Source organism: Equus caballus, chromosome 1 (assembly GCF_041296265.1).
Source record: "Equus caballus isolate H_3958 breed thoroughbred chromosome 1, TB-T2T, whole genome shotgun sequence".
Lineage (NCBI taxonomy): Eukaryota > Metazoa > Chordata > Mammalia > Perissodactyla > Equidae > Equus > Equus caballus.
In genome coordinates this window covers 147,632,369-147,657,070 of record NC_091684.1, presented here as the reverse complement: position 1 = coordinate 147,657,070, position 24,702 = coordinate 147,632,369, and the positions used below count along the sequence as shown (strand labels likewise).

General features: G+C 33.6%; 1 protein-coding gene across 9 annotated transcripts in view; it reads right to left on the bottom strand.

Annotated features, from left to right (window-relative positions):
- Positions 1–24,702, bottom strand: part of ZNF280D (zinc finger protein 280D) — a 117,340-nt gene that overhangs the window by 69,690 nt on the left and 22,948 nt on the right. For 6 of the 9 annotated variants that reach the window (XM_070236128.1, XM_023616835.2, XM_023616825.2 and 3 more), the window contains 6 exons: positions 21,731–21,877; positions 19,094–19,159; positions 18,857–18,996; positions 11,198–11,315; positions 7,067–7,237; positions 6,807–6,916 (listed from right to left, as the gene is read on the bottom strand). In XM_070236128.1, coding sequence (XP_070092229.1) covers positions 6,807–6,916; positions 7,067–7,237; positions 11,198–11,315; positions 18,857–18,996; positions 19,094–19,159; positions 21,731–21,866 — 741 coding nt within the window. In that variant the 5' untranslated portion in view covers positions 21,867–21,877. The remainder of the gene's footprint in view (positions 1–6,806; positions 6,917–7,066; positions 7,238–11,197; positions 11,316–18,856; positions 18,997–19,093; positions 19,160–21,730; positions 21,878–24,702) is intronic. The other 3 variants (XM_070236100.1, XM_070236114.1, XM_070236105.1) reach the window with 1 other exon arrangement.

Sequence of the window (24,702 nt, the reverse complement as noted above, 5' to 3'; positions counted from 1 at the left end):
TAGAAAATGTATGGGGAAAAAAAAGGACAGAAGCATCAGTCACGTCTTGAAAACTTCAACTGTTATATCTTGAAATCTAGAATGTTTAAATATTTGAAGGGGAAATTTAGCTCCTCATAAGTAAAATCAAGATGTCACATAAACTGGTTCTAATGTAAAACACCTTCATACATGAGGTTTTTTTCCAACAAGATAAAACTAATTCATTTATTAAACTTAATTTTCAGTTGCAGGATGTCTCTAAGGTAGTTTTCCTCAGATGGCAATTCAAGGAAGACCCGTATTAAAAAAAACTAGAAGTGCTTGTCAAAATGCTAATTTCCTGGGCCCCACTTCAGACCAACAAACCATAATGTCTAGAGGTAGGGCCCAGAAATCTATACTTTTTAACAAATCATCCAGACAATTCTTCTACAACATAAACCAACTGACTTAAACTCTTCCCAAATGTATTATTTAGTAAATTAGTAGCAATATAAGAAAGTTCAAAAATCTAAACACAACTCTATTCCATTTCTAAGATAACAACATGCACTTTCTCTCCTGCCAATGTGAAATGTTCAATCGTTGGTCAAACTTTCTGTGTCACATGGGAGCTAGGCCTTTGATCCAAGACAGATCTACAACATTTCCTTCAACTGCACTTATTTTTGTTCACTGGTCAATTTTGAAATCTATAAAGGAAAAAACACCAAAAAAAAAAAATCTAAAATAGATCTGAAAGAGAGGGGAGGAAAATACTGAATAAAATGGACCCACAAAAATCAACATAATTTGTGTTTAGGAGATAAGGTTGCACCCATAAGCTAAATTAGGATAAATACATTAGTTCTCTAATACAATATGATCCTCTATAGTCTACCACTCAGAATAAATACAGTTGAAATGAAACCACAACAAAAAGAGGGAAATGAGAATGGTTTTGCTATATATGTTTCTAGATTCTTCTTGAGACACATATAGTATTTAAGAGCTCAAACTTAGGAAAATCAGACTATTCCTAAGGACTTTTACAAAGCTAAGCTCCTTCTTAAAAAGGGTGTTTTTCACTTTAAGGATAAAAGGCGAAAAGGATGGTTCAAAGTAAATCCATCAGCACTATTAGAAAGATGACTCAAAATACATCTTACTACAAATGATGTGTATCAGTAGCATCATTTTGTAGACAAAACTTCTCACCTTATCTGAACTTTCTTATAGGGATGATCTCAAGAAACAATGGGAAAAAATTATAATGCACAAAAATGATACAATATAGAATAGTCTCCCTAATTAGGAACGTGGATAATCTTATATACTCAAACACTAAATCTGGGCTTTCAGATTGTAGAAGTTATTCTGAGTCATATTTGAAACATGATTCTATTCTGAAACCTACAAAATAATCTAATCTACAATACACTGTGCTGTAAGGTTTATATTCTTCAGAAATGTCTAATCTGGTACATTTATCAAAGTTAAAGTTACCAAAACACTCATAAATTATGATACACATAATAGATGATCAATTGCTTACCATTCTTCCATTTTGCTTTTTTTTTAACAGAAAGATAGGATCAGATTTTTAAAATAAACATACAAATCTCATTCACAGTATCTTTTAAACAATATTTCAGATCCCTATAAAATAGCTGAATGATAAACCACTGACAACCAAAGAATGGACAATAGGTGCACTGAACTAGGTTAGGAGATTTAGCAAGAAAGAAGAAAGCAAAGTATTCTACAGAAAATATCAAAAAGGCAAGAAAGGAACTTAAGAAATGAGGACTAGGCTTAGATTAAAGGCTTTATAGGAGGACAGAGTAAGCCATGGATGGCATGATTGAGCTATGGTCCAAGATCAACTGGTCATCTTTTATTCAGCCTAGTACCCATTTGGTTCCAGGCCTTCACGGAAACCCTTGGAGTATCGCTTATTTTCCTGGGTTAATCATTCTGCAAATATTAAATACTTTAATGCCATATACAGTAATGTGACAAACAGCAGACACCATCTAAACACCATTCTCAACTTCACTCCTCCCAGTAGACAGACCATGTTCTGTTGCTTTTTAACCTAAAAGTTTAGGTAAGATTTTCAGAACAAAGAAGGTGAGATGATATTTTTAAATAGTAAAACAGAACTTCCCAAATGGTCATCCTACCGAAGTCAACATTTTCCCCTTCTCCTCCTGAAATTTGTCCAAAAAACCACAACAACCAAATTCTAAAAATGTGATTTTCACTGAAACTGAGAGCCAGATGAAATCCACAGACTGTACAACATATGAAAGGACTATCCAAAGCAGCCAAGATCAGGCAGAAGACATGCAGTTAGAAGTAGATCAGAGAAGTCATAAGGACCCAACGGTAAAAGATCTTAGGGAAGCATCAGTAAAAATATACATGCTAAAGGTGAAAGTCACATTCTGAAATGCAAAGCTATATCCTTTGTTTGCAAAAACAGGTGCAGAAGCTGGCATGAGAAGGATGGCAGAAGTCCCCCAAACCTGGTTTGGTACAGAGAAGCAGAAAAAGCAATGCTATGTATGAAATAAGACACACAAGTCACAAGTGCAGGAAGCCTTCTGCCCAGTAAAGAGTTGTGCAAACCAGCTAGCTAGTAGTCTGTGAGTGTGTCCTAGCAACTGATGCTTCCCAAAAGGAGCCTTGTGCAAACCACTAGCCCAAAAATATCCAACTTGCTCAATATGATATGAACTTACATCTAAGCAAAAATACCTTAAGATAAAAGGAAGAAAATGTAAAATTCTGACAAAAGCGCTAAGGAGCAGATGCAGATGAAAATAGCCAAAATTTTTGCCATAAATTTAAAAACTAATGAAGCAATTATCTCTATTTGGAAGACCACAAAGCAAGAAGAGATGGTAAGACGAAAAGAAGACATAAAAAAGAGTGGCAAAATCGAGGAGGAAAAGTAGAGGAAAATAATAAAATCAGAAATATAAAGAAAGATTAGAAAGGTGAACAGATATTGGAAAATAAAATAGATACAGAGACTAGTATGAGAAAAGCAAATAAAATTGTTTTTTTAAATGAGCTAAAAAGCATTAGAAAGAAAATGACAGATACACCAGACAAAGGACATCAAACAAATGCATAGTGGACAACATCTACCCACCCTAAAAAAGGCAAAACAATTGTATGGAATAAATATTTTAAAATACAAATCAAGAAAACCGTGCTAAAATAAAGGATGAAACAAATACACAAGTTGAAAGAACAAGTATGCCACAGAAGATTGACCCCAAATTCCAAACAACAAGTCATATCATTGTAAAATTATCAGTCTTCAAAAACAAAGAATCACGTGGACAACCAGGCAAAAAGGTCAAATCACTCATAAAGGGCAAAATAATTCAGACTTATCCCAGATTTTTCAACAGCAACATTCAATATTGTAAAACAGGAGCACCAGTACCAAGATCTTCAAAGTGGGATCCAACTTCTTCCTACCTGGCCAAACTGTCTTTCAAGAATGGACTATAGTCAAATTGTTTTGAACATGAAAAAACTCAAAGAATGCTCTTCCCAGGCCCTTGAGGAAACAACCAAATGATGAACTTCAGCCAAACAAGAGATAACCAAAGAAACCATGACAAAAAGACTAGTGATGAACACTGAATATACTTTACTGTGGAAAAGGATTAAAACAAATGTGGAGACAAGGTTAAGAAAATCGAATGCAAACGTTATATGCCCTGACAAGGGAAAAATGATACAACCAATAAATAAAAACTGGGAGGGGGTAAAAGGACAATGAATATGCGGTCCAGAAAGCTCACAGACTGCCTCATGCATGCCAGCAGCACATCAAGGAATATCATTTAGAGCTACCAAATAAAGTAGCACATGTACGAGCATTTTTAAAAGTACAAAGGTAAACACTCAGAAAGATAATATTGACTAAAATCAGGTAGGAGAGGAGAAGGTAAGGATGGGTGGGTTAAGAATAGGAACTTTAATACTACTTTAATCAATTTTAATAGTAGAGAATGGCCAAAGGAATAGATGACTGCTGGAATTATATTAACACTAAAATTATAAAGATAAACAGGACAACAAAAATACAACTTCCCTAAAAATCCAAACTATATACAAACAAAGCAACCACATAGTGAAAGATAGAAAAAAGAAAAGAAATTGTAACAGAACTAAGACCAAATAAATCTATCTTACAGATGAATACAAAAGAGTTTAACTCAACTACTGAAACAAGAGATTTTCATATAGGATCACAAAGGAAAACATAACTCTGCTGAAAACAAGAGGCATTCTTAAAACAAAGCGATTCAGAAGGGTTGAAAACAAAAGGATAAACAGAACATACTAGGCAAATGGAAACCATAAGAAAACAAGGCTTGTGAGCCCAAAAGGCATGTAACATTAAGACAAAAAAGGACATTTTACAAAAATGCTAAAGGATACATTCACAATACAGTTATAAAAGTTAGATTCATCTATCTCAAACAGCAACAATCTTAAAACAGAACTGGAATATATCAAAGAAAATACTGGTAACGGAAGATGTGGAATGAGATGTGGTGTTTTTCAATCCATGACAGATCAAGCAGACAAAAATTAAGTGAAGACACAGAAATCTAAATAACATAACTTATAAGCTAGATCTGGTTGATAAACATCAAATTCCATACTCTAAAAAAGAAATAATATACCTATTTTCAAGTTTCCATGTAACATTAAATAGCCCACACATTTTCCAAAAAGGGAAAAAAAAGTATTTGTGAGAACATGGACCTTTTACCATTAAAAGTATGAATGTCAGTTATGCCAATTAACTGGCTATAAAACAATGAGAAAAATGTCTATCTCAAAGAATATTCTAAGGACTAAATGAAATAATGTATTTAAAGCTCAGTAGTCCGGCACATGGTCTCAGGTAAATTCTTTTATTATAGGGTATGTCACTTATGTTTTAGATATTCTTCATTGAAAAAAACATTACTTCTGTGGTACAGTCCTCTACTTATCTATAGTAACAGCAAAAAATAATTTACAAATAGTCTAAAAATTACATTTTTTTAAATGAAAATTTTTATTGTAACACTAAAACTTTAACTGATACATAAAACACCTAAGCTAGAACATAAAAAGTCTACCTAGTTTTAAACTTCCTTGTCCTAGAGTTGGGAAGTATTCTGTCAGATTTCTTTACGATATAAACACATATAATAAATTGTTCATACTATATTCAACTTAGTTCAACAATGTGTCTTAGAGGTCTTCCCATTATCATTATCTATCACAGAGATTCCATCGTTTTGTAAAACGCTACACAGTGTTCTATTATATGAATATTGTATGAGATTTTGGTTATTTCTAAGAAGTGTAATCACAAACAATGCTCTAATACATTTTGGAAGTAAAGCTACTTCGGTTGCCAATTTAACCAGGTACAGAAGTATATCTAATATGCTACAACTTGTATACAAAATAGAAAGGAAATAAGAACATTTGTGTTTACCTGTATATGCAAAAAGAAAATCAGGGAGAATACAAAACAAAACAATAAAAATCATTTTCTTTGAGTCATATTGAGAATCAGATAAGTAAGAGACAAGGGTAAGATTTTTCACTTGTATGCCTTTGTAAACTTTTTTATTTTGAATCATATGACTGCATTACCTTCTCAAATAATTAAAGATCTTAACTAAGGAATTTATCCCTTTCTTTTTTCTCTCCATCTATGATGCAAAACATAAAACACATCAGGTATCTCATCAAAACATTACATAGATAGGAAAACTGAAAGCACTTGTACAGTTAATTCTCGTCTAAGAACAAAGTACAAAGTGCAGTTATAATGGACTGTGGGAGCTGGAAGTAGTGATAGACTAAATACAGTTTTGTACATGAATAAAGAGACTGTATTTGAAATTCTAAAAAAGTCAGCTTATTTTCTCTATATTTTTTAAAATATTAAATTTCAATAAAAAATTGGCAATTTCTGAAATAGTGAGCAAGAACTTTTCCTTAGTTACTTCTTTGCCATTGCACCCTTCTCCTTCCCTTCTTTTCTTCATATAATCCACACTGCTTTTTTACTGTCTCTTTCCTCCTTCCTGCCATTTATACTAGGCATGCAAAGAGAATACAGGCTATCTTTACATAGACACAGCAGGATACTAAAATATTTTAAGTGAAGTGTTACCTAACCTCATATTTCATTTGTACTTTGAAAATTTCTTAACATCTAATTTCAAAGAGCCTCCTGTACCAATAAAAAGCTCAAATTAATTTACAATAATTACACAAACTATATTCTAGACTGAGTTAAAGTAATTATTTCATATGAAATACCCCACCATTTAGAGTTTATATTTGAGAGTTGAAAATTAAATGTAAAACCCAGATTTTCACTGTGTGATGTGGCATGCACGTTAGCAGAGACACAAAAACAAGACACCTGAAGGAATTGTTAAGTTACATGAAATATTAAACACATAACAAAATGGCTGTTTTTTAAGAAGTTTGAAGTATGGCATAATCTAATAAGTAAAACATTCTGATTAATACATTATTTTCATTTAAAATTAGAATAAGCATATATTATAATGTACGTGAACTTAATATTTAAAATTTGATGATTCAGAAGGAATTTTTAAATCTTATATGAAGATAATCATATGAATATAAACTTTTGCCGAAGTTATATGGAAATACCAGTATGAGAAGATGTCCAATGCAATATCTGGACAAACCATTATTTACTGTAAACTAATCATTAATATTTCTAGGGATTTGCAAACCTTTTTAAAACTAAATTTTGAAAAAAGTGTTACCTTCATATGATTTTTCAAAGGATCCAAAAGATTGAAATGAATATTGCACTTTGGACAAGCTCTTGGAAAGGGTGTTCCATTTTTAGATTGATTTGATGAGGTATTTGTACCTAAAATAAATTCAAAACATATATAATTCAAAATTCACCACTTTTTAACCTTAGACAACCACTAATAATAGTTTGTAAATTTATTACAATTTCTAAAATTTATGTATAAGTACCATAATTTCTCTTTTATAAGCCACATTTCATATTTACCTTTTAATGGCATAGCCTGGGGAGACGTCACTGAAGGAGATTTAACTGAAGGAAACACAGCTGAGGAATTTGTTCCAGAAACACCTTCACTGGGCTTAGGCTTTTTTGGATTAACACTGTTTACTTCAGAAGTAGAAGGACGTTTTGATAAAAACGAACTTTCATTCATACCTACGATGATTTAAATAGTAGGAAAAATATTTTAAAACACTTCAGAATATTGCTTACAACTAAGTAAAAATATTTTAAAGCTAGATTAAAGGTGATATAATTGAATTATCATATCATACAAATGACAAATCATGATAAAAATTGATGTGATCAAAGTCAGAGGATGTAAAGAATTGTACAAAATCTACTATGGACTATATATTCAAATAATTCATAAAATAATCTTTCTATGCAGGAAAATACTAAATACAGCTTCAAATAAAGCAATATATAAACAGCTATTATGAAAGAAGCCAGAGCAAAATGGAGCAAAATGTCCCAAGCAAAAAAAAATTAAAGCACAGAGAATACTTCACACTAAGTTTCTACAAAAGAACTATCTTCAGATGCTTAAGTGAATTAGAGCTTGTTAAAAATTATATATCTTTATTCCAAAAGGTTAGAGACCCTTTAGAAGATTTAACAACTTAAAATGTCTAATGGAAAGTTAGTTCTTTTTCCACCTAACAAAGAGGTGGTTGGTCTACTAATGGCTTTAGGTTATATTATCCATTAATCCCTATGGACAAAGTGGAAACAACTAATCTTGAATGATAATACCTCATTTATTCATATGAAAGGACTCATAATGGAAGGAGTTAGTACAACGGTTTTCAAACTATGTTCCCCAGGGCCTAATGGGCTCATCTTAGGGAATATACTTGGTATGTCTGACAGAGAAACTCTCCTTTTATATTTTATTTATTAGACTTTTGCATAAAATTTTGTTTGTACAGGGATTCTACTCCGAAACTACTCCAAAATAGTTTTCGGTTCGAAAACCACCGCCTAAAAGCTAAAGGATTTTCAGTCTTATTCAGAGAATTAGCAAGAGAAACAGGCATCGTTAGGCTGTAAATAGGCCAAGAAAAAGTCCTTTTGAAAATAACACATAATTGTACTTGGTAATAAGAATCCTAAAACTGCACATCATATTTTAGTGCTCCCAACTGTACACTAAAAGTAGAAGAAGTAGAGTAATATATTAGAAATATTCCAGGCTTTTAAGTCAGACAGGCTAAGTTCAAAATCCAGGCTCTGTCACTTACTAGCTACGTATTCCTGACTTATTTAATTAACTTCTCTCAGCCTCAGTTTCCTCTTTTGTAAAATAAGAGCTATAATACCTTATTTTAGAGAGATGTTTTAAGATCAAATAAGATAGTGTATTTAAAGCACCCAACACAACATTTGGCACATGGAAAGCACTCAGTAATAAATGACAGCTATTATCACTACTAACTAAAAATTTGATACCTAAACTTACTTTAGAAGAAAAAAGATTTTTCTAATAGATTCATCTGTCAGCTTTTTATTTAGGGAAGCATGCCAGAAAAATAGCACTAATTGGCTCCTCTGTTTCATCCTTTGAGATAACATAAAAATGATTTTTCCCGCCCATTTTCAAAGCACAGGATTACTAATAGTTATACAAGGGGTACTTGTGAAAGAGTTTGTGTAATCGCAGTAGCACTCTTGTGAGATACTTCAGTTACTTGAAAAGCCAGTGAGTGCTGATATTTTGGATTAAGCATCTGATTACATAACAGGCTGGACAGTAGAAATAGACTGTTTACTATAAGGTTTTTTTTAATAGAAAATAAAATCACTCTGCATTTAAGGGTTTTAAATTCTGACCCCTTTAATTTATTTACCTCTGTTGACTTTGGCTTGTGTTGTTTCCTACCCTCAATAGCTGTATCTCCGCCAGTAAAAATCTTATTCTCATTCAAGATAAAGCTCAAATTTAAATTTCTCCAAATACTTATGATCACTTGACAGTAGTCAGTTAATCATGCTATGGAACATAGAGCATATATTATCATTCATAACAACTGTTTTTTGTCAAGTCCTTTAAAGCTCATAATGCATTTTCACGTTTTATTTCTCTTATTTGGGCCTCGAAAAGCTCTGACTAAAGTAGAGCAAGAATTAAATTATATCTCCAAATGGCTTATTCTAGATCTGGAGAATGAATGCATTATATGCGAAAAATAAAATCTCCTTTTTAAGTAATATAAGAAAACTAAAGTGTAAAGACTTAATAAAGACTACGTGGGCCGGCCTGGTGACGCATCGGTTAAGTTCGCACGTTCCACTTCGGCAGCCCAGGGTTTACCTGTTCAGATCCTGGGTGCGGACATGCCACCGATTGGCAAGCCATGCTGTGGCAGGTGTCCCACATATAAAGTAGAGGAAGATGGGTATGGATGTTAGCTCAGGGCCAGTCTTCCTCAGCAAAAAGAGGAGGATTGGCAGCAGATGTTAGCTCAGGGCTAATCTTCCTCAAAAAAGAAGACTACAAAAATGTGGGGGCGGGCCACGTGGCCGAGTGGTTAAGTTCTCGCACTCCGCTTCAGCGACCCAGGGTTTCACGGGTTCAGATACTGGGTGCGGACATGGCACTGCTCATCAAGCTGTGCTGAGGCAGCATCCCACATGCCACAACTAGAAGGACCCACAACTAAAAATATACAACTATGTACTGGGGGCTTTGGGGAAAAAAGGAAAAATAAAATCTTTAAAAAAAAAGACTACAAAAATCTTAAAAATAGGTCAAAATCTTCCAAATCTTCCCACTTATTTTTCAGGCTAAAGTCTCTCTCTCTGTGGTAGAAAACTCAGAGGGAAAGTAGGAGTCATTGTCCTTACTGCCAAAAAGTTTCAAGAATTCAGACTTTTTCTATGAATAAAGTCCATGTGTTTTGTAAAATCAAACTTAAGAATTATTTTTTCTCTTTGTTTCTTTTGGTTCTTATCTATTTAACTAACTAGATTTTTACGAGTATATAAGTAACACCCAAAGAAATGAATATTAACTAAATATTTTTTAATGGAAAAACATTTTAGTCACTAACATTACTATTAAAAAATTGGGGGAAGATTGGTTAAATTCTCTACAATGATTTGTTAATAAATAATCTAAAAAATTTCCAAAAGTCTTATGTATCTCTGTTTAGTCAAATATTTGAAATAAACCAAAATTGCTAATATACAAAACATAACTGCCTTCATTACAGGGAATTTTCAATTAGATAAAATCCTTCCATAGCACACTAATTTATTTTAGGTTAATGAAGAACTTTGTTACACAATCAAAGATCTTTAACTCTTCTTCAATAGGGACATTTCATTATTCCTTCAATGGATATATAAAGAGTACTGAATATATACAAATTTACTGCAGCCACTTTATAACAGCACTGTATCATATTTAACTATCATATCTAAATCATTTATTGAATAGAAAAATACTAACCTAATTTTTGAAATCAACTATAACCAGACACTTCCATACACTTTTCACACTAGCGGCCATAGAAACTAATTAACTCTTCTTTTTTGTGTGAGGAAGATTAGCCCTGAGCTAACTACTGCCAATCCTCCTCTTTTTGCTGAGGAAGACTGGCCCTGAGCTAACATCCATGCCCATCTTCCTCTACTTTATACGTGGGATGCCTACCACAGCATGGCTTTTGCCAAGCGGTGTCATGTCCACACCCAGGATCCGAACCTGCGAACCCCAGGCTGCCGAGAAGCGGTACGTGCAAACTTAACTGCTGCACCACCGGGCCGGCCCCTAATTAATACTTCTTTAACAAGAGTACGTAGGGGATCAGAGGACTTCTCTAACTTACAGAAATTATTTTAAGATTTTTCAGCCCATGTTTGGTGCCAAGTGAGAACAAGCTCCAAGTTGGTTAGCCTACTTAATTAACAGGAAGAAATAAAATGCTCTATTATTAAATAGGATTTTATTTAAAATCACCCAAGAAAGGCATTCAAAAACTATCAGCACCATTCCACTTTACAAATATGAAAAACTTGACACAAAGGCATGGACTTCAATAAAGAGTCAATTTCATATGCATATTCATCAAGTTTCTTTTTATAATTTTTTGAAAAAGTGCTAAAACCAACCTGCTATAGAAAGTGTTGGTCCCCCTTGGAAATGTGATAATCCCGTATCCTGGGTCAAGTCAAACAGTAACTCTGAAGAATTATTAGACACAGCTCGTGATGCGTTCGTTATATAACCCTGTTAAAATATGTCAAAGGAAGAATATTACATTTATTCAACATAGCTATAATCATTTTGTTTCATAAACTTTTATAGAAGTAAATTTAACTGTATGCCACTATCCTAAGGATAACCTTTGATGACTCAATTACTAATAAGTTATAAAACACAAAGTTACCTACTACTATCTGTCAAAATTATCTTCTACTAAAACTACTAAAGCTGTTACTTAGAGCTGGCTTATTCCTGACTAGCCAATTAAAATGAGGGGCAAATTGTAGTCTGATTTTTTCAAAGTAAAAGAAACATATAAACCCATTTTAAGTCAACTTAACATTGATACACTTTAGAGGGATACTAAAAATGCACTATTCTCATCAAAGAGCAAATAAGAGAACTTAGCAAAATCTTTGGGTAAACGCAAGGAAAAAAATAAGATAAACATAGTGATGTAACTACAAATTTAAAAGCTTCTACACCTCTATAAACCTCACAAACAGAATATCAGGGCAAACAAAGTGGGAATCAATCTGCAAGTATTGTGCATTGGGGTTAGGGATGAATCTACCATGTGGTGAGAGTTTTGGAATCATCTTTACCGGAAAAATTATAACCCAAGGGTCAGGAAGAGAAAGGTCCCCCACTCCTCCCACCACCCCACATAAAGCCATGCTGAGCCAGGCAATCTCCCACCTCACAGGGCAAATGTGAAAACTGCCTGATCAGCAGGGTGAACAAATAAGAAAGCCAGGAAGACAGTTTAGAATGGAAGCTGTTTATAGGAATGGTCTGGGCCAACTGCTCCACTCCCGGAGACATTAGGGCTCAAGAGAAGTTTCAGCCCTTCCATCAGGAGAAAGGGTGGTCCCAGCTAGCAGGAAGATCTCAAGAGAGGAGTGAAAAGTATAAGATGAATCATGTGGTCAAGTCTAAGGTAGCATAAATTTATATGTTAGCACACATATATATTTAGTATAAATAATTATGAAAAGTGTGGTCAATATAATTTACAGATATATATACTCCAATACTATTATACATTAAATATACTGATATGCACACACAAAATATATTCCGAAGCTATTTATAAAAGACCATCATTGTGGAAAGTAAGCTCTCAGAGTGACTTCTGGACCATTCTATATGCCATAATATATAATAAGCAAAAGTTTTAAGATTAACAATGCTAAAAATCAAAAGGGAAAAAGTTACTTTAAGAGAAAAATGCACAAAGGACATAAACTGAGACACCTCAAAAGCAATATACCAAATGACCAACACGTACAATAAGCTTTTTAGCAAGCTACTAGTTAAAGAAATGCAAATAAAGACATGGGTAATTTTTGCTGAATTGACATCATTTTAAAGACGATAATATCTAACACAAAATAAGTGGCCGCTCCTCTTAAAAGCATCAAGGTCATGAAAGATCAAGAATGAGCAACTGTAGAAAAACATGAGGAGACTAAGAAGAAATAACTAATTGCAAGGTGTCATCCTGAACAGGATCCTGGGAAAGAAAAATGACATTAATGGAAAAACTGGTAGAATTCAAATAAGGTCTGCAGTTTAATGTTAATTACCTGATTATGATAAGTAAGACAGTGGCAATAGAGGAAATTCGGTTAAGGGTATATGGGAACTCTTTGTATTTTTTCCTATAAGTCTAAAATTAGTTTGAAATAAAGTTAAAATTTAAAAATTAAAAAGTACTGATAACATTCATTCACTTTTGGCAAAGTAGAGATTATACTTTGGTACAACTTATCTGCATGAAAATTTTGACAGTAGCTGTCAAAGGCTTTATAAAAGTTTGCATCCTTTGATCCAACTACTCCACTTTAAAAATTTATGGTAAAGAAATGAAAATGTTTAATGGAGAATTATTTTTATTGGCAAAAAAACTAAAATCTTTATGTCCAACAATGGAAGAATGATTAAATAAGTTAAGTGAGAGACTATCATGCAACTACTAACACCATGTTTTTGAGAAAATCCAATGACATATTCCTGGTAGAATGTTCAGTGCAAAAAGAGGAATATGCATCTATGCGCACAGTATGATCCTGAATGATATACTCTATACTCTGCCTGCAGCAGGGAAAAAAGAAAATCAGAATACAGTACGCACTCTTCTCTTTTTCTAAACTTTCCCGCCAAAATACATAAGATTTAAAAACAGAAACAAGAAAGGTTTATTTGTTTTGTGTTTTTAAATTGAGGGATAATTAAGTTTTAAGAATTTTAGTTTGCTACTAACTTTTCTATTGACATGGATTTGTTAAAAAGTTATGGGGGCGGGCCCCGTGGCTGAGTGGTTGAGGTCTCGCGCTCTGCTTCGGTGGCCTGGGGTTTCACCAGTTCGAATCCTGGGCACGGACATGGCACCACTCATCAAGCCATGGTTGGGTATCATCCCACATGCCACAACTAGAAGGACCCACAACTAAAAAATACACAACTATGAATCAGGGGGGCTTTGGGAGAAAAAGGAAAAATATAAAGTTTTTTTAAAAAAATAAATAAAGAAAGAAGTTATGGAAATAGGTATCGAAGTAATCCAAACCACTCTAGAATTTGAGGCCTAACAGGCAGATATCTGCATCTGAACTTTAATGTTTAATATAAAAAAATTAGTAATGCCATATAACTAAATTGTAACCAACCACAATCTTACTGCTAGATAATATTTTCTCCAAGTATTTGTATTTTTTAAAAAAATGGAAAATACTCACTTGCATTTTCCAAAACAGTTTTTTTTTTAATTTTATTTTTTTCCTTTTTCTTCCCAAAGCCCCCCAGTACACAGTTGTATATTCTTCATTGTGGGTCCTTCTAGTTGTGCCATGTGGGACACTGCCTCAGTGTGGTTTGATGAGCAGTGCCATGTCCATGCCCAGGATTCGAACCAAGGAAACACTGGGCCGCCTGCAGCAGAGCACGCGAACTTAACCACTCGGCCATGGGGCCAGCCCCTAAAACAGTTCTTTAACAAAAACATAAAGCTAATACTATTAAACACTTTCCTAGGAAACAGTTCTGGTTAATTAAGCACCACAATTTCAGAGAGCAGGCACACATTATTCAACAATAACTGGTTAAGAGAATTCTCCAAGAGGGAATTTTTAATGTCTTATAAAACAATTCAGAAAGATATCAAATACAATTGTAAGGGCAGAATAGGTGCTAGACTGGGATTCAGAAGACCTGCACGTTTATTTAACTACGAACCTTGTGAAAGTCACTTTTGAGCTTCAAGTTATTCACCTTTCAAACTGAAATAAAAGTCACAACTGTGTTTTAAATGTACCTGTACTTCACGGTACATGTATGTATTAAATCAAGTAGTTGCCACAACAGTACTAATAATTACCTAATATTATGCACCATTTTATAAATAAGTAAACTAATAAAATGGGTTAGGTGTGGTTACAGAAGACTCCCAACACAGCCCCACTTGTTATTGATGTTACTGTAATTAGAACCTGGGTCTGCCTGATTACAAAGCCTATGCCCTTAAGCTGTAACACACTGACTTTACAAGTGATTATAATATATCCCTGACTACCTGAAAGAGATCCGAAAGAGATGTTGAGGTATAGAGATATTCCATGAAAAAGTAAACACACACAGACAAAACATGACATAAAATAAAAAACTATAATTATAATTTATTTTTAAAAAACTTCCAAAATTTAAGAGTAAATTCCCTTAAATAGGATTCTCAATTCATTCCAGAATACACCTCTGTTATTCTTAACTTTGACTGCACATTAGAATCACTTGGAGAGTTTTAAAATCGTATCATTTCCAGGACCCACCTAAATCAACCGGCAAAATCTCTCCTTTTAATAAGTCCCCAAGATTAGAAACCACCAATTGAGGTGATTTGATTTAAAAACTACGCCCACAGAAATAAAACATTCTGAGTTAAAAAAAAGCTCTAGTTTCTAACTTGCGTAGCACCAAAGATATCACCCCTCACTTTATTTTTTTCTCCCTAGGTCTAATGTTGGAAAGATTGTTTATCTATTAAACTGAATGAAATAATGAAGTTTCTTTTTCCAGTTTTCTTCCCCCAAATGCCAAATAGCTTACGATAAGCATGAGAAAACCACTGAGTTAATTTGATTCCAAGTAACAGCAAAGAATCTTTACATTTTGGGTAGTTTTTCATCTTTTGAAACATCAGAAGTAGTTCGGGGAACCTTAGGATCCAAGGCTGAGAGTCAGTGGTCTGGGAAAAATCTCTCATTTTAGAAATGAAGAAAATGAAGCTCAGAGAGGTTTTGACAATGCTTAAGAACAAGGCAGAATCAGCATTCAAGTCTTGCTTCAATCTAAGTTTTCTAAACTACTAGTTCAGGGCTCATATCACTATTAATTATTATTTCAGAGTACTAAAACCACAGAAAAGAATCGGGGAGGGAGTATCTGCCCAAAGATACTCTTATTTGTCATGATATACAACATCTTCAAAATATAAGTTGGAGTTGAGTTTGTTTAGCCATAGATTTAAATGGCTGTAGCCTTTCTTTTCACTTTTATGTAAATTAAAATTACATTTCATAACTCTTCTATGAGAGATACCACCTAAAAATATCAATTTTTAGTGCTAACAGCTATGTAGATTACCCTATAGTAATATGATATGAAATACAGGAAAAATGGATTATTCATACTAAAAATATTTGGATTCAATTCTCGTTTTGAACTTGAACGTTTCAAGAAACCTTATAGGTAATTTGGTAGTTGTTTCTCTTACCATCAAGAGAACAAACATTTTGAAGAAAATTTACTACTATGTCCCTAAGGCCAATGTCGAATAGCTTATGATAAGCATGGAAAAACCACTTAGTTAACGGGATTCCAACTAAAAGCAAAGCATCTTTACATTTTGAGTAACTTTTTGTGTTAGTTTTCTACCTCCTTGATTTCAGGACCCCTTTATACACTTAAAAATTACTCAGGACCCAAGAGTTTTTATTCAGGTGGGTTATATCTACTGATATTTCCCATATTAGAAATTAAAACAGAAATTTTTTAAAATATTAATTTTATTTTAAATAACAATAATAAACCCATTGCAGATTAACATAACATTTTTATGAGAAATGACTATCTTGCAAACACAAAAAAATTAGTGAAGAGTGCCACTGATTCACATTTCTGGAAATTTCTTTAACATCTAGGTTAATCAAAAACTGCTGTAGTCTCACATCTGCTTCTATGCTTTCAATCTGTTAGGACATGTTGCTTTGGTTGAAAACTATAAAGAAAATCTGGCTTCATAAAAGACATATACTAGTTGAAAAAAGGAGAATTTTCATAGCAATTTATGATAACTATGGATATACTTCTTTGGTACTACATCAAAACGTAACAGTTGGTATTATCTTAATGGTTTGTTGCAATGAAGAATCTGACTCCATATCCCCAAAATTTTTGTACGTGGTTACATTAAAATCTTGTTCTACCTTACATTTTGAATGGGTCTTTTATCCATGCATGATTTTATAACACCATGCATTGATTATCTGGAAAATATTCATTTCTTTGAATTATGCAGATCTTCCAAACGTTGACAAAGTTCACTATACAATATGAAAAAATCATATTTATTAATACCACCACCCATCGGAAAAGTCTTTAAGTATTGGGAGCTGTCAAGATCATGGTGACACATACAAGTTTTCCAAAATTCTAATTTTTGCTTGAAAGCTGAAATTTTATCACTGGCAAGAAACATACTGTCAGTTGTTTTCCTTTAAGTAACAAGGAGCACTTTGTTGAATTTTGAGGAAATGCCTATTTATGTGTGTGTGATTCCCTTACTTTGAGTGTGGGCAAGACATGTGACTTGCTTCTAGCTGAAAGAATACAGCAAAGGTGACAAGATATGGATGATTTCGTGTACCTGATTACATCACATAAGATGGCAAGATGCCATCCTGCTAAGGATTCTCTCTCTCCTGCTGGCTTTGAGGAAGCAAGAAGCCATGTTGTGAAGACCCACCTGGCAAGGAGCCAGCCAAAAGCCAGTAAAAGATTCAGTCTGACAACTCTTAACTCTTAAGGAACCAAAGGCTGCCAATAACCACGAGAACGTGGAAGGAGATACTTCCCCAGTTGAGCTTCAGCTGAGACTGCAACCTCAGGGCCCACCCTTGAATGGAGCCTTGTGAGAGTCTGAAGCAGAGGATCAGCTAAGCCATGACCTGACCCACAGAAACTATGAGATAATAAATATGTGTTGTTTTAAACCACTAAGCTTGTAGTAATAATGTTATACAGAAATAAACAATACACCATGGTTTGTCAATCATTCTTTCAAGTAAAAACGGTTTTCTATTTTAAAAAAGTGGTTGTTTAGTTCACAATTCAATCACACAAGTGCTTTTCCTCAAGAAAATTCCTTATCATACTTCAGATATAGAAGTGCTTTACGTATACTACCCATTTCATCACACAAAATATTTTTAAAATACATATATTCAAGGGTAGAGAGTTAAAATTAATAACATTTTGAATACTTCATCAAGGAAATTAAGAATAACTGGAACATTTTTTATTGTGAATGCATGGTGGTGACTAATACAAAAACTACTGGTACAGCTTGGTACCACTGTCTTGATTCATACTAACACTAGGAGTTTACCCACCACTGCTTTTGCATCATCAGCGCAAATGTCAAGACAGTGACTAGGCAAACAGTGTCCTTGCATTATTATAACTCCCAAACCCATGAAAGAGTCTTAGAGGAACCCCAGAAGACTGAAGACTACACCTTGAAAACTTTTGCACTAAGACAAGGCTTCTATTTTTTTAAAGTATACATTTATACACAACATACATGTATGTATGTATGCATATACATATAAACTATGGGTTAGGCTGGACTGAAATCCCAGATCTACCATTTACCAGCTGTGTGACCTAGAGTGAATTATTTAATCTCTGTGAGTCTCAGTTTCCTTAACTAGAAAACAGACAATAATAGTACCTATTTCATAGGAATGTTCAAGAATTAAGTAAGATTAATTTATGTACAGCATTTAGCACAAAGCTTTACACATATTAATACCTCAAATAAATATTAACTATTACCATTAACTGTCACTTTTTGTTAAGAGTTTTTTTAAACTAAACTATGCAGGTATGTTTTGAGAATAAAAAGCTATGATAGCCTCTCAACAATATTCCCAATTAAGAACTAAGAACACTTGGCCTAGTTTATAATCTTAATTAGTTTGCCATTATGCAATATTGATTACTGATTATACTTTTATTCATATTTGGATAGCACAGTTTTCAATTCTGTACCTATTTAATTTAAGCATATTACCTGATTTATGAACAGGTGGGATATTTAGTTCCTACAGTTATCATTTTGAGAACTGGTTGAGCTATCACAAAGATGGTGACATTTTCTGACGCTGACTATGCTTCTATTGGATAACTACCCATGATAGTCCAGAATTTCAACTGGATATTGTTGATATTGATAAATAATATCCAATGTATCCCTGAGCTGACTGTGTAGTTTCAGAAACACTTACAGGTTTAGACAAAGGCTGAACAATAACAGAACTATCTGAAGATCTAGATTCAGGATGAAAATTTACTGGCGAGGCAGCCACTGGATTTGATGTTGGGTTCGTGTAGTGTTGACTTGTAGGCTTGAATGCAGCGGTAATACCTGTATTTTAAAATTACACAATATATTGAATATATTTCTATATAATCGATGTTAAAATACTTCACTTTAAAATTAAAATAGTAAAATAATACTGTACCTCGACTGAGAGCGCCATTCTTTATTCCCCTTGAATATGAGCTGGGGTTTACTCTATTCAAAATATCTATAAAAGAAGATTTATTTTAAAATTCATTGTTTGAATGAAATATATATTAAGATAATAGAAATCATAAATTGAAAACAGATTCCTAGAAAGAATATATGTTATCACTTATTTAAGAATACAGTTAATTATAAACATATATATCTTTACCTACTAAAGAAACAAGATTACCAATCTTAATTGTTTTATAGAATAAGAACAAAGTTTCTAACAGTAACTCAAAATACAAAAGCTGGAAGTAAAAGATTAAATCTGACTATATATAAGTCAAATCTTCTGCATGGCAAAGAAATACTCCACATAATCAGTAACAATTTTTCCAAAAATATATTCCTATACAACCCATAATTGAAGTATATATCCTTCTTTGAGAGGTGATAGGGTTCCCACTACTTAAAATCAAACCTTTGTCCAACCTCCATGTCTCTATTCACAATCTCTAAAAGCCTTGAAGTGTCATTATGAGAGGTCTCACTGGATTATCTGACCATTACTCTGGAGTTCTGAAAGGGAAACGATTAGAGACTGCAGACTAAAATGAACCTACAGTTTACCATAGCATCTTATAACTTAAGGGGTTCCAAATCTACCACTACACCAAAAGTCAATTGAGCCTAATATGAGTTTCAGGATCAGTTTAAAGTTCCCAATTCTTGAATGCATGTGAAATCTGGAACTTCTAGGGTATTCAGTAATCAAACTAAAATTTGGAAGAGTGGGGATTTACCTACAATTGTTTGTTAGAAAAAGGTAAAAGCACAAACAAACACGAAACCTCACAAAAATTTCCTTTTTCTTGCTCATAGTAGAAAAGAACCAAAGCCATAACATAATTCTATAAAGGGCCACACAAAAGTAGGGTTATTTCCTGATAATGGCAATGCAGTGCTCTATACCTAAGAACTACAGATGTCTTACAGAAAAAAAAATCTGGCTCAAAAAACCTCACACTGTTTTCATTCAGAAATTCAAGATTAAGTATTTATTCAAACCATCAGAACTATTGCTAAAATACATTTTGGTGGTTGTTTTCTACAAAAGTTTTACCCTCCTTTTTCGCAGTTCTACATAAACATTTAACTCATCCCATATGTAAAATATTTTAAGGCTTATACAAAAACAATAAAATGAGTTACATTCTGCATCTTAACATTTCAGAAAAGAAATTCTACAGCAGTGAATCTCCTTTTTGACAGAATTATGTTAAAGCTAACATACACTGATCTAGTTGAATACTGTTAACAGTCATCTACACTCAGTATAAATTCAACATGAATCTTAACTGTCATGTTTTCAATAACAGAATTTGAATAATAATTTTGCAATATGGTAATATTCCAGTATAAAATAATCACAGTGACTAGAAACAGTAATTAAGAGAATATATAATTCTGTTCCACTATCACCAACAAGTATGCCATCATGCCTAGTTCAATTTATAATCAAAGCAGCATTCCACTTAGAACCTCCATGAGAGATTATCAATCTCCCACCGGAAATGGTATTGAGAATTCAATTGTTTAAGTTATTCTCCCACTGACAAAACTAAATACAAGTGCCATTCCAAGTTTACAAGCAATAGAAGAAAGAACCAGGCTTTCAGAAAATTTAAAAGTAGTCTCTTAGTCACACTTTTAAGCACCATCTTGGTAGAAAAACACTAGTAAATGGGATACATTCTTTCAGAAATTCTCCTAGCTTAAACAAACAAAGAAACATTGTAAATACAACAGGAAAGGATCTATTTCCTCTTTCTCCCCTGAAATCTGTATGGTATCTCTGCACTTCCACACATTTTTGAGCAGACATTTTAGCAAGTGTCATTGGTCTTTGCTTTAACATCATAACAATATCAAATCCAACTACTCTAACTAAAATCTAATAATCCACAAAGGTACTGAGGTGTTCTGCTAGACAGCTACAAGGATTTAAGTGTTAATTAACTGCTACAACATCCAGGTACAGGGGCTGTAGGCAGTACCCTCCTCTTCCATGAATGTAAACTCGAGTTGCTGGAAGATGGGTGTGGTCAGAAGCTGCAGCCCCTGTGAGAACACAGGCTGAGACTTTGCATTCATTCACTGCCTATATTTTGTAGCTATGTATGGATAACACTGCAATGAGGCAGTTGCCTGGATGTGAGAACCCCGGAGATTAACACAAACACATTTAGTATATTCTGACACTTTAAGCAAAGCATTCTGAACCCTTTCGTTTCTCTGCTTCTAGGTTTAAGTGGAAAAAAACAAAAGAAAAATGAACAAACGGATACATAGGTTACTTGGCTCCAGTAAAAATTATTATTTCCAAATTCAAAAGATCTCCAATGCCAACAGCTAATCTTAGTCCATTCTTTTTCTCACATCTGATATTTTAACTTCTTATCTCCTTCCTCAAGTCCCCAACCACATCCCCACCTAGATTCTCAAATTCTTAAGTGACCTCCCGCCCAATCTCATCCCCAACACCCTACAGAGGAACAAGGACATCAAGTACCTATAAGACAGTTCACAAGTTTTTCCATCAGAAACATTCTTATAAAACTTGGCTTCACTAAAAGTAAATGCTTACTTGAAATTGCTGGTTTTGAACTCGATATCTCTCCAACAAAGATCGGCTCATCATCATCATCATCCTCAACCTCTTTTACTTTCTTCTGCCATGGTTCCAACTCTTCTTCTTCACATTCCATAAAGAGTTCTGCCATTTTTGAATTATCTAATTTTCAAGAGGAAAATTAGATAATTTTCAAAAAGAAAAATATATTTGTTGTAATACCTAGTATGATATTTAACATCTACTTTAATAATCCTAATAGGAATTTATGAATTGGTATTTGTAGTTAGTATATGGTAACAAAAGAAAGAAATTCAGAGCTCAGTCTCTAAGAAACTAATTAGTAAAACTTTGATAGAGAGATGATAGATAATGGTTCATAGTAGTTATTTACAGTGGACAGAAACTTGAAAACAAAGTGAGTTTCAGTCATATGCCTGGAATATGATTATACATATAAAAAGGACTGCACCTAACCATTATCTGAAAAAGAAAATGTATTAACAAAAGGGAGATATACTAAGAATAACAGACAACAGGTGGAAGATATACTAGAAAAACTGAACCAAATTCTGGAATTCCTAGCATAGACCAAAGCAAGGATGAGGTGCTAGTCTAAAATAAGGGAACAAAGTCAGGCTTATTCCATTAGGGCAAACTAGACATTTCTCACCTAAAGAAACAGACCAAAGAACACACAGTAAATATCACCATCCTAGAAAGTCTGACCAAGCAGAGCTTAGGAAGCATCTTAGTGTATTAGTCTTAAATATGGAAGGAAAACCAATAAGTGCCAGAAATTTTAGGAAAACCTCCTGTCTTTCAGACCAAAATAAATAAAACAGATATAGAATCCTAAGTAAAAGAGATATTACAGAGAGCAAGAAAATATTAAGAGAAAATATAATTAGCATCTTTAGAGATATGACAAGAAAGAATGTTATAAAAAGTTATATTCAGAAAACAAAAAATAGGATTAAAAATATGAAAGGCAAAATTTTTTAATTCACTTTTTAAAAAATCAAAATGTCCCCAGAGGTGGAACTAAGAAAGGGAAAAAAAGAATATACACACACACACACACACACACACACACACACACACAAACTAAATTGAGAAGAGGACACAGGCTATTAGAAAATCAATTTCAAAGGTACAACATTTACCTAATAAAATTTACAGAAAAAGAACAGGAAAAAAAGCAGGGGGTAGTTATCAAAGAAGTAACACAAGAACATTTCCTAGATTGGAAGATATAAATCTCTGAGTTGAAAGGCCCCACTAGTACCCAGCACAACGATCAAGAAAAAAGCTATACCAAGACGTATCATCATGAAATTTCGGAATAACAGAGATAAAGAGAATATCTTCAGATTTGGGCCGGGGGGCAGAGGGGATGACAGGTCATATACAAAAGATCAAGAATAATAAGAACAAGAATAAAAGCTAGAAGATAGTAGAATAATGCTTTAAAAATTCTTTATTTTTTTATGATTTGAAAATGCTTTAAAAATAGAATAATGCTATAAAAATTCTGACCAAAATTATTTTTCAATCTAGAATTCTATACCTAGTCAAAGTTTTCATCAAGCGTGAGAGTAAAGACCAGCAACATCACACAAGATTTATCTCCCACACACCCTTTCTCAGGAAGCTACTATAGAATCCACCAAAACATGAGACTCAAGAAAGAAGACAAAGGATGCAGAAAACACAGCATTCAACACCATACAAAATCCAAGACAACAGAAGTCTAACAGGCCTAGAGAACCACCAGTCCAGACCAGATCAGGAGAGTAGTACTTTAGGAGGAATGTCTCTGGGAGGCCAGAGAAAAGATGATTAAAATGGAAACTTTTTGATTATCTGACAAGTTTTACTGTGTAGAAAACTGTACTGAGAGGTTACTGAAGGGTATGGGTAGATTTGGCTAGAGACTTTAATAAAACTTAGCAAATGAAAAAACATGAAAAGTATTAATTGATGGATAAACCAAAAGGAAAAAAGAAAAGTACAAGGATATGTATCTCCTCATACGCTATTCTACGTATAGTATCATATTTACAGCATATTACTATGTTCATCAGTGAGCAGTATTTATCATGGTCATCATAATGAAAACATCAAATATAGATTTATCCAAAAATTGAGATAATAATTAAACTGAAAGACACTTGGAGGGAAGGAAGGGGTAGCTGTGAGAAAGCAAAAATCCACATGATAGAACATTACTAGAAAACGGTTAAAACTGATTTATGCAACAGACAGCACACATGCATATGCACATAAGCACCCTTCAAGAAAATGTGGTTATGCCATATAAAGCCTTTTCAGAACGTTTGACTTTTTCAACTATATGCATATATTGCTTTAAGCTGAGACGGAGGAGAAGGAAAAGGAGGAGGAGAGGAGGAGGGGCACAAAGAGAAATAGCAATAAGGGCCTAAACTAAAGAGGTAACAATGGAGTTAGATACAAGTGGTGCTTAACCAGATATGTGAAATGTGATGGGGAAAACTACAAAAGAAAAAAAACCCCTCCAGGATTCTGGCTTAGACAATAATATCTTTTTTTATTTTTTTTAAGATTTTATTTTTCCTTTTTTTCCCCAAAGCCTCCCTGTACATAGTTGTGTATTTTCCTTTTTTTTTTTTAGTTGTGGGTCCTTCTAGTTGTGGCATGTGGGATGCCACCTCAGCATGGCTTGATGAGTGGTGCCATGTCCATGCCCAGGATCTGAACTGGCAAAATCCTGGGCCACCAAAGCAGAGCGCCCGAACTTAACCACTCGGCCACAGGGCTGGCCCCAACAATAATATCTTTAATTTATCATCTAAATGTAGTCATTTCTAAGGGTAATTTTTTTAATGCTACTTCTACCTTTGCTCAAAATTAAGACAACGTTCTACCATGGTCTTAAAAGATACTAATCGAAAGAATGCTTTGGGGATGGCATATAAAGTAAATACCTTAACAAATTAGGCGTC